This window comes from Sorex araneus, chromosome 1 (assembly GCF_027595985.1).
Source record: "Sorex araneus isolate mSorAra2 chromosome 1, mSorAra2.pri, whole genome shotgun sequence".
Taxonomy (NCBI): Eukaryota; Metazoa; Chordata; class Mammalia; order Eulipotyphla; family Soricidae; genus Sorex; species Sorex araneus.
The window spans coordinates 231,439,535-231,451,013 of NC_073302.1; the positions used below are offsets into that span (position 1 = coordinate 231,439,535).

Below are 11,479 nucleotides of genomic sequence, written 5' to 3' on the forward strand. Positions count from 1 at the left end.
CTTTCTTAACCCTAGCAGGATCCTAATCCAGTTGTTACTTTTTGGATCATGACAGAATTTCTCCATTACCATGCTCTTAACTAATAGTTAAGTATTATGGCGCTTTGGCCTGGCCCATTTTGATGCCAGGGTAGCTCACAGCTTGCCTGTGAGGGTCCATCCAGTCCCTCATTGCGACCCTGTTTCTGGGGTGCTACAAAGTAAGGGCAACTGAGACTTAAGTCGAGAAAACAGATGCCCAGAAATGAATATCGCTTGGGGTCAGTTAACCCCCAAGTTACAAAAGCATAACATTAACTATCTTCCTGTGCCTATACAAAAAGGACATTGCTCTGAATTAACCATGCAAAGGTCATAAGGAGAAGAGAAAAACAGTATTTCACTCACAATATAAAATTATAGATTTCTGAGGAATCTGACCTTATAAGTTAACAGAGTCTGATTAGGGTAAAAAGGTGATAGACTGGGTGGGGAAGAGAGAAGGAAGTTACAGAAAAACACAGAGGAATGGGAGTGCCTCAGGAGTGCTGTGATAAACCTAAGCTCCCTGTGGCAAGGGAGAAAGACATACCAATGTTATCCTACATTAATAGTGGAAGCTTATATTTCCAGTTTCTTGAGAACTTATCTCTTATGTTGTTTATATCAGACAGCTACCAATACTACATCTGCTGTTCAGCTGATTTTCCATATCATGCAGTGTTATTTGAGCATGCCCTCCAATAGTTATCAGCTAGTTACTTGATTGAGTTAACTGAAATTTAAGGCAGTATACAGTCTATGAAATAGGAATGTCACTTCCTACCTTTCACCAATATAAAAGATACATGTAGTAATGTCTTCACAAACAGACATGCTGGTTTATAAGAGTGGGGAGGGGCCAGGTTCTGCTACACAGTGCCCACACCTGAGTTTAGAGTGGAGTGACTTAGGGCCAGTTCCTGGCCAAGGATCAGGGTCCAATAGCAAAGGACATTAGGTAGGAGCCCCAGTCTCCATAGCATGTGACTCCTCCTTAGAATTTTGTACCTTGACCTGTACATTTTTGCTTGACTTTTGTAAAAATTTTACATCCTTTGGATGTCTAGCAGTTTCAGTACAATTTATTGAAAAGATAGTTCATTATCTATTACATTGCCCTTGCATCTTTGTCAAAGATCAGTCAACTATGTGTGTGTGAATCTTGCTCTGATTTCTTTATTACATTAATTTATTTTTGCCTCTTTCACAAATAAAATATTATCTTTAATACTATAGATTTATAGTAATGACTAAATGGCAATATTTTAATTTTTTATATTGAGACTAGTTTCTCAAACAGCCTTAATATTGAACAGTTTATTGACTTTGTTACATATAACAATGTGATGAATAACATCTCGGACATCAATTTGTTAAGGATCAGGATTACATCCAAAAAATTTACAAATTTGATATAAAATTTTTGTAATAATTTTAGATTAAATTTTTATTAAAAATAACTATTTTAGCTTATTAATGTAGGATATTATATATAGTCATTTTTACAAATTTGTTTTTATTTAAATAACCTTTGAATGTATATATTGTTGACATAATTTTATCAGATACTAATTACCTATACTAATTTTATGAAGTATAAAGCAAGTCTAGGTAAGGAATAAAAAAATGGCCAAAGGCAACAGAACTGGATAGATTCATAATTACCTAGACTTGCTTTATACTTCATAAAATAAAATTTCACTGAATTTACCAATTCTGGAGTCATATTATTATTATTATTATTATTATTATTATTATTACATGTTTCATTTTTCTCATTTTCCTTGAGATATCATGATTTGCAGTATTGTTAATAGTACATGCATTACATCGTTCCAACACCAAATCAGAGTGCCCATATTCCTCCACCAATATTCCAGGGTCCCCTTACATTTTTACACACACACACACATACACACACACACACACAGTTTAGCTTAGTTGTGTGGAAAATCTATCTAGTTCTGTTGCCTTTGGTCATTTTTTTATTCCTTACTATATTTATTTCTCACATAAAGCAGAGAGAATTCTGTATCTCTCCCTTTCCTTCTTACTGATTGGACACACACTGCTGCCACTCATCTAGCAGCAAATTAATTATTTCATTGTTTCTGGTAACTGAATAGAATTTCATTATGTATATTAAAAAAATCACTGTGAGATAAAGAGTTACCAAGTTGTTCATTATTGAATTTTTGTCATACAATGTTTAAACACCTATTTCTTCATCGATGCACACTTTCTGCCACCAAATGTCCCCAATTTCCCTACCACTCACCTCTTGCATCCACACAGCCTGCCTCTATGAGTCTCTCTCTTTCTCTCTCTCTCTCTCCCTCTCTCTCTCTCTCTCCCTCTCTCTCTTTCTTTATTATTTTCCTTGAGGTATCATGCATGCCATTTTACCTCCTTTCAGCACTCAGACTTGTCCAAAGTGACATTTTATACTGCCAGTTTATTTTTTATCCAATTCTCTATTCATGGCCATTTGGGATGTTTCTATATCTATTCACTGAAATATAGGGACACAAATGTCTTCTCAAAACTTTGGCCATTGTGGTAGTTGCCAAGAATTGGAATTTCTGAGTTGTATGGAAGCTCAACTCTTGGAGGAGTTATGGGAAAGTTGTCCATATTGTTTTTCAGAAAGGTTGAACCCATTAATATTTCCACAGTGAATGAGTGTTTCTTTACCCCCACATCTATGCCAGTACTCATTTCCATTCTTTATTGATGTGTATCAGGATCACTGGTTCGAGGAGGTAACTCTTTGTATTTTTTATTTTCATTTCCCTGAAAATATGTGATGAAGAACATCTTTTCATACATTTATCCTCCATTTGTATTTCTTCCTTGAGAAAGTTTCTATTTATCTCTTCTCCCCCTTTTGGATTAGACTGCTTGCTTTTTTTGTTTTTAAACTTTATAGATACTTTGTATATCTTGGGTATTGACTCTTTGTAAGATAAATAGTGGCAAATATTTTATCCTAGTATGTAGGAACTCTTTATATTTTAGTCATAATTTTGTTTGCAGTACAAAAGATCTTAATTTAATGGAGTCCAATGGGTTTATCTTTGCTTCTATGGGCATGACAAATGGAATTATAAGTCATGGAAGATGCCTCTAGATTCAATAAGGGTTCTGCCTAATTTTTTCTATATATAATTTTCATACTGAGTTCTAATATTAATTTTCTGTCTCCAACTTAAATAGTATCACTGTATCACTGTCATCCCATTGCTCATTGATTTACTCGAGCGGGCACCAGTAATGTCTTCATTGTGAGACTTGTTGTTACTGTTGTTGGCATATCGAATACAACACGGGGAGCTTGCTAGGCTCTGCCATGTAGACGAAATACTCTCGGTAGCTTGCCAGGCTCTCCGAGAGGAATGGAGGAATCGAACCCGGGTCAGACGCATGCAAGGCAAACACCCTACCCGATGTGCTATCACTCCAGCCCTTAAATAGTATACGGCTATAATAATGAAGGCAGGTATCTCTGGCATATAGACAGACTCTAGATCAATGAAATATGATTCAGTTCTGAGAAATAGGTATATGGTCATTTAGTCTTCAATAAAGAACCTAGGAGTGTGTAGTGGAACAAGCAAAGTCTGTTCACAAATGGATTTGGGAAAACTGATCAGGAACATGGAAAAACATGAATGCAGACCCCTATGTCACTCCATGCACAGAGCCAATTAAAAATGGATAAAATACCTTGATATTAGTGCCACCATATTTTATATATAAATTACTTTTTTAACATTCCCATTCTATCCTTATAAATGTTCTAACAAATTAACTTAATTTCAAACCCTTTTGAAATCAGAAGCCAATTGATATAATGTACAGAGGAAATAATGGCAGTAATCCCAGAAAAATTTTCATTCCTTTCTCTGCTATAATAAAGCCATAGTAATAAAAATTTTCATTCCTTTCTCTGCTATAATAAACCCATTGACTTCTTTTAACCCAAAACCAGACATATTCCTAAGACTTTGTCTGTTTTCTACTCTCAAAAACACAGTTAGAGATATACTCTTTTTTATTTTTAGTTTATTATTTAAACATTTTTATTTAATTAAAGAACCGTGATGTACAAAGTTATTGATAGTTGAAATTTAGGTATAAGATATTTCAACACCAATCTCACCATAAGTGTCAATTAATTACCACCAGTGTTCTCATACTCCATCCTCCACATCCCTAGTTGTCCCACCTGCAACCTTGACAAACACATTACAAACTTCAGTAGTTGAAGCTTAGATCTCATGTTTCAGTGTTGTTGAATCTGTGCATTGGATGTATAGCTATACCACTCTCCCATATCATTGTATAACTGACACACTGACCCTTTTTTCCCTATTTAAATCCCTTTCTCTTCTTCCGTTATGTATTGATTTCTTTCCTTCTCTGTACTTCTCCTTCCTACACTCTTAGGTCAAGAGTTATCTAAGCACCATTCCCTTATTGCATTATATTTTCTTGTATATTTATTCTATGTACCACATATGATTAAAATAATTCTGTTTATCTTTCTTCATTTTTTCTACAAAAAATGAAAGGTTATCTATTGCATAAATTTCATCGGGGTAAAAATAGTAAATGGCCCAAAGTTAGAACCTTGTTTAAAACATTATTATATTACACTTCTGTTATGAAACAATACAGATGATTTGCATAAACTTATAGAGGAAAAGAGGCAAGCATAAATAAAACAAGAGAAGTCAAGCTAAGGGTCAGCTTATATAATAGAATAATAGCTAACCATATGAGACTTCTATAATTACATAGAGATAACACAGAGGTTAAGATATTTGCTTTGCATGTGGCCAACCCTAGTTCTATCCCCAGTATGACATGGTCCCCAGAACACAAGCCAAGAAGTAGCTAGCACTGATGGACATAGCCAAACACCCCAATTCAAACTTTTAAAACATTTTTTAAAATTATACTGACAGTGAGACTTACAAAGCTGTTCATAATAGAGTTGCTTCAGACATACAATGTTCTAACACCAATCCCTCGAGAGGTCCCCAGGTACCTTTCTCTGCCCCAATGCTCCCTCTTGGCAGGCATATAACACATTTGTTTCATATTATTTTAACCAATAAAACTTAAAGGAATGGAAATTAATTCATCAGAAAATATTTTTTAAAAAACACATTTAATCATGCTTACACCTAAGGTTGTTCTATGTGCTGTGCCAAGGATATAACTTGGGACCTATAAACACAGCAGTGAGAAGACAGATAGCAGCACTGTGTATTCTTTATCCTAAACACTATAAGGAGTGATTTCTAAGTACAGAATAAGAAACAACCTCTGAACACAGATGGGAATAAAAGAAGGTGAAGAGGTAGAAGGATGAGGAGGATGAGGAGGAGGAGGAGGTGGAAGAGGAGGAGGTGGAAGAGGAAGAGAAGTATGGATAAAGGAAAAAGAGGAGGAGGAAGAAGATAGTAGGAGAGGAAAAGGAGGAGGAAGAGGAGGAGGGAGAAGGGGAAAGGAGCAGAAAGGAGGAGTGGAGGAGGAGGATGAGGAGGAGAAAGAAGAGAGGAGGAGGGGAAAAGGAATAGGAGAAGGAGAAGAAGGAGGAGGAGGAAGAAGAAGAAAGAGGAAGGAGGAGGAGGAGGAGGAGGATGAGGAGGAGGAGGAGGAGGAGGAGGAGGAGGAGGAGAAGAAGAAGAAGAAGAAGAAGAAGAAGAAGAAGAAGAAGAAGAAGAAGAAGAAGAAGAAGAAGAAGAAGAAGAAGAAGAAGAAGAAGAAGAAGAAGAAGAAGAAGAAGAAGAAGAAGAAGGAGGAGGAAGAGGAGGAGGAGGAGGAGAAGGAGGAGGAGAAGGAGGAGGAAGAGGAAGAAGAGAAGGAGGAAAAGGAGGGGGAAGAGGAGGAGGAAGAGGAGGAGGAGGAGGAGAAGAAGAAGGAAAAGGAAAGGAGGAGGAGGAAAAAAGAAAGGAAAGTATAGTGGTCCTAGTATTTCACTATTAATAGACACTATATTCATTTTTAGATTGAGAACGACAAATCTACTTTTTAACGTAAATATTAGTTTTTGGAGTGGTTGCAGATGGAAATTAATAGGTCTGAGTGAGTCTTCCAATTTTTTTTCAGTCCATTTTCAACACATATATACCTTTAATTATGTGATAGATTTAGCGTTTATGTGTCTTAGCCCTATATTTAATTCTTTTGATGTTCTTTGTTTTGTTTTGTTTTGTTTATGGGCCACATGTAGTGGTGATCTGAGCTTTCTCCTGGCTCTGAACTCAGGGATTACTCCTAGTGGTTTTAGAAGTAATATGGATCAAAGCTCTGTGGATCAAACCTGAATCAGCAGCATGCATACCCAGTGCCCTGCCCATTGTACTATGACTCTAGCCTTTCATATTTCAATTTTAAGCAATGTTTTGGTCAGGGTAATTTGTAAGAGAATGCACAATTAGAAATATATCATATTAAAACTATTATTTTGATAATACTGACCTCAAATTATATAAAAAGCATATTTCATTAAAATGGGATAAAACAGCCAATGATTTTGTTATGCCTTAAATATTTATACTTTTTGCCAAAACTATCAAACATGAGGCAACAGAGATAGTACAGCAGTTAGAGTGCTTGCCCTGAATGCAACAATTGAGGTTCAATACAGTTTCCTGATCCTCACCAGGAGTGATCCCTTACCACAGAGTCAGGTGTAAACCCTGAGTACAACTGAAGTGGCTCCAAACCAGAAAAATAAACATGATTTAATTTGATTCATTACAAGTGATATTTTTACTCTTTAAAGAACATTTTAAATGTTAACCTTAAATGCATGAAATATTAATTAATGGCGGAGTAATTATATTAGTTTTATCTGTATATTTTTTCAAAATAGTAAAATTATTAAAGTAAAATTATTTTGCTTAAATTTCATAGCTTAGTCCATTTTTAAGACATTCTGTTCTGAAGAAAACATTTAATGTCACTTTATCAAAATCTGGCGTGATTAAGAGTGGAAACACTTCTACTATGGAACAGAAAGTAAATAAACGTCTGAGAAAGAAAAATTAAATCTTCTGAAAGGTAGGTGTGCTTTTTGTTCTAAAAATAATATATTTTGTGTCCTTCAATTATTATGTTTTGACTCTATGGAGTACTTTAGAGATTAGAACAGAAAATAATTTGCATGCTTCTAGAAATTACCACCAATCAAGGCAAGAAAAGTCGTTATATTTTTTATTTTACCTAGATTTTCCCTAATGTCGAGTTTAATAAGGTGAAGATGGCAGCATTTTATTTGATTAGCTGTAATTCACACACACACACACAATTTACAATATCCCGTTAATCACCAATTTCTCCAGCGGGCTCAGTAACATCTCATTTCATCCTTTCCCTGAGATCTTAGAAGTCTATTTCGACTTGGCCCTCCTAACGATGCTGCACTTGGGGGCTCTTCAGGGTCAGGGGAATGAGATCCAGCTTGTTACTGGATTTTGCATATGAATACACCATGGGGAGCTTGCAAGGCTGTCCCATGGGAGTAGGAAACTCTCAGAAGATTGCGTTTCTCTCAGAGGGAGAAGTAGGCTACAAGATATTGCTTCTGAGAGCTTGCTTTTTAAGTCTCTGGATGTTGACCATTGATGAGATTACACACATCTGGGTTCCTCTGCTGGTACCTTCATGCATGAGGCCTCTCCGAACGTGTAGAGAGGAGCTTCCAGCGTGGCTGCAGCTAGGTTCTGGTGGTCTTCGGCCGCCAGGAGCTCTGCTTGGGGTGTGGAGGAAAGCTGGAGCCCATCCCCTCCGAGGGGCCCCAGGGAAGACAGCCAGGCGTGCGGGCAAGAGACTCTCTTATATTATATATTATATCTTATATTATATATTATATTATATCTCTCTTATATCTTGTTATTAGCTGTAATATACATATAAAATAATACCATGTGTTATTCAATTTTAAGATATTATATGATTGAAATATTTGCCCTTTTAAACCAAAGATTCAAGCACTGAAGTTTGAACTAAGAACACATATTCTTGGGCTGAGCATGTGGCTCAAGTGGTAGAACAGTTTTTTTTGCATGCAAAGGCTTGTCTTTCATTATTGATACTATGCTTCCACAGCATGTGACCTCAAGGGTCCTAAAGAAAGATGCCCTCTGGAACTCCTACTTATACCCTCAAAACAATACAACTAAAACATGTTTTTGCATTAAAAATCAATACGTGTTGAACATTAAGTTGTAAATTATGTGCATCATAACTGTGATTGTGTCTTAGGCTTTTACTTTTTTCTAATGTGTAGACTACAAACTGGATAAAACAATTTGATGCCTACTGTATTTTTGACAAAGACTCCTATACATTTCAGTATTAACACCACTAAGAAGTTTATGTTTCAAAAACCTATAGGAATTATAGATAGGTTTGCTAAGCAATCTGAGTCTAATCAGAAATTTATTAAAATAAATTGTAAAGTTCAGCATCTGACTTATCATTTAAATACCTGAGCATAAAATCAAATTCACATAGATATCATTGGTCTACATGTGTATTATTTTAAAATGTGGGTTTTGAGCATGCTAATTATAACTATTAAAAGCTTAGCTTTGCTCTAGCTAATATGTACACCAGATATTAAAGACTTTGAAAAAAAAGTGTATAAAACATGTTAATAATATGTACATGTATTGCATGTTGAAATGCTAGAACTTCAGATAATATTATGTTAAAATAACTTATTATTTTCAAGTTTAATTTTCCTTTCATGATCTGGTTAATCTGATTATATTATAATTCTATGAACTGGTTAGAACATTCATGTTTTGGAAAAATAAAATCAAATGTAAATAATATAAACAGTACTTTCAGTTGTGCCATTATCTTAGTTCCATTTCACATATGCTGTTTATTAACTACATTCTTTAATGACAAGTATCATTGCTTTATTCATAATCATAACTAATTATGAACATGATTCCCTTAAATTACAAATAACTTGAGTTTTATTTTAAAACTCCGCCTAAACTCTGTATTCTAAAAAACTCTATTTAAAATGTTCTTGCATTTAATGATGGCAGTGGATAACTTCAATTATATATTTTGATCCCACAAGTAGATATTTATAATTTCATGAGTCTTTTATAGATAGATAAATCTTATATTACTCTCAATTTCTTCTTTTATTTATGTACTTCTCTATAAATCTCTCCCTAATAAGTTATTTAAACATATTGTCTTGCTATTTTATCTAAGGCATTTGTTTAAAATAGTGTTAACATTTTAAACAAATGTGTACACTTTCCACACCCCACCAATGTTAACATACCCAATACTCTTTAACCTGTGTGTTTATGTTACTTCTAGTCCACCAATTTATTACATCTCCCCTCCATATTTCTACCGTTGCTTAGAAATCTCACATTTTTAATATAAATTCACGATTCAACATGTTTACTAAAGCACTGTTATTTACAAAGCTATCCATAGTTGAGTTTTAGACATACAAGTTTGTAGCACTAATGTTGCAATACCAATACCAATACCAATAGATGGTATTGCATCTAATAATAGGTATTTATTCCTTTCAAATTATTTTTTGTTTACAATGTGTGAGACAGTGATCCACAGTCTTTGTTGTTGTTTTTCACAGCTAACTAGGTTTCCTAACACTGTTTGTTCAATAGGATTTCTGATTTTTATTATTTCTACCTCATGCACCTAACTTCTTTGTTGAAGAGTAATTGAGTGTATAAAATTATATATAATGTATATATGTAAACTGTTATCACTGCTAGCACTGTCATCCCATTGTTCATCGATTTGCTTGATCAGGCACCAGTAATGTCTCCATTGTGAGACTTGTTACTGTTTTTGGCATATCAAATATGCCACGGGGAGCTTCCCAGGCTCTGCCGTGCGGGTGTAATACTCTCGGTAGCTTGCCGGGCTCTCCAAGAGGGATGGAGAAATCAAACCCGGATCAGCTTCATGCAAGGCAAATGCCCTACCGGCTGTGCTATCCCTCCAGTCCATATGTAAACTTATATAATTTTCAGGGTAAAAGCTATTCACAATTATAAGCGTATTGCTTTAGCTAAGCTGCTCTAACTAATTCTAAAAAAAGTAAGTGAGTTAACAAGTTCAAATACCTGACATTCAACTCAACTCTTGTTTGGGTGATGGAAGTGTAATTTAGAAAAGAGTGTTGGACATTGAAAATGGGTTAATAATGATCATCTGAATGTCAGATAAAATTGTTATCATAATTACCATAATAAATTCTGAAGATTTCAGAAGTTTACCTTAGACTAGCAAGTTGCAACTTAAGCAACTGTTTTAGTCATAATGAATATTAATGTAAATATTTTTTCATTTATAATATCATATACATAAAGCAGTAGACAAGTTTATTTCTTCTAATATAAAATCTAGTAGTCCAATTATGTTTAATAACTAATTTTATTATGTTACTAGAACATGTTCATTAGTGAATAAATCCATTTTTAAATAATATTTAAAATTTTAACAACTTGATATTAATTTTTTTATCATTGATGCATCACTTTATTAAATGTATTATAATTGATGTGAAAAAATGTAGATTATATTTTACTAAATGTTTTGCTAGTCTACAGTGAGTTACTAGAACAATCAAAAGACACTTTATGGCAATAAATTAACATATGGCTTTAACATATTGAAGTAACATATTATAGTGATGAGTAAGAGTAATTTGATTAGGAAAAAGGATATTTTATAAAATTTTAATGTATTTTATTTGAAGTAATGTAACTAGAAGAACAATGTATTATAAATGTAATAGAATATCTTGGTGAAAGTTGATAAAAGCAGTAGAAGCACAACTAAATGAAGCATCTTTTCTTTCCCCACAGATGTTTACTAAGGTATTATCTGTATCAAAGTTAGCAAAGAATTCTCCAACAAAAAATTCCACTTTTACAATTTATTCCATAAGATGCTCAAAGAAATGTAATGTGGATCTTCTAAGCATAAGAATTTGGACTATCTTGGAAGAAAATTAATTATTTTTCATCAAAAATTCCTATTATAAAAGCATGTTATACATAATATGAACACATATAAATCCATCACAATATAATTGAATCTATGTGACCATTGCTTCCATATAATGTATGTGCTGAATAAAAAAGAGTTTCATGAACAACATCTCCGGTACTTCAGAATCTTAGTCCTCAACAAGAATTGAAATTAATTTCCAGTTTAGAGCATGCTGAAATAAAGTAAATAATGTCATTAATAATTTTTTGCATTTCTTACTTATTTTATTCCTTTTCTAAATTGATATTACAATATAAATATAAAATATTACAACAAAATTGATATTTGTTTTAGTTGTATTTGTGTAAAATGTATGTAAAAATATGATTAAATTGTGGCAACATATTAAATTCAATCCAATACTTTGCAAAAATTA

At 33.7% G+C, this 11,479-nt stretch overlaps 1 protein-coding gene across 1 annotated transcript in view; it reads left to right on the top strand.

Annotated features, from left to right (window-relative positions):
* Nucleotides 1–7,086, top strand: part of STPG2 (sperm tail PG-rich repeat containing 2) — a 204,935-nt gene extending 197,849 nt beyond the window's left edge. The window contains exon 13 of the mRNA XM_055127269.1: nucleotides 6,952–7,086. Coding sequence (XP_054983244.1) covers nucleotides 6,952–7,086 — 135 coding nt within the window. The remainder of the gene's footprint in view (nucleotides 1–6,951) is intronic.
* The last annotated feature ends 4,393 nt before the right edge of the window (nucleotides 7,087–11,479 follow it).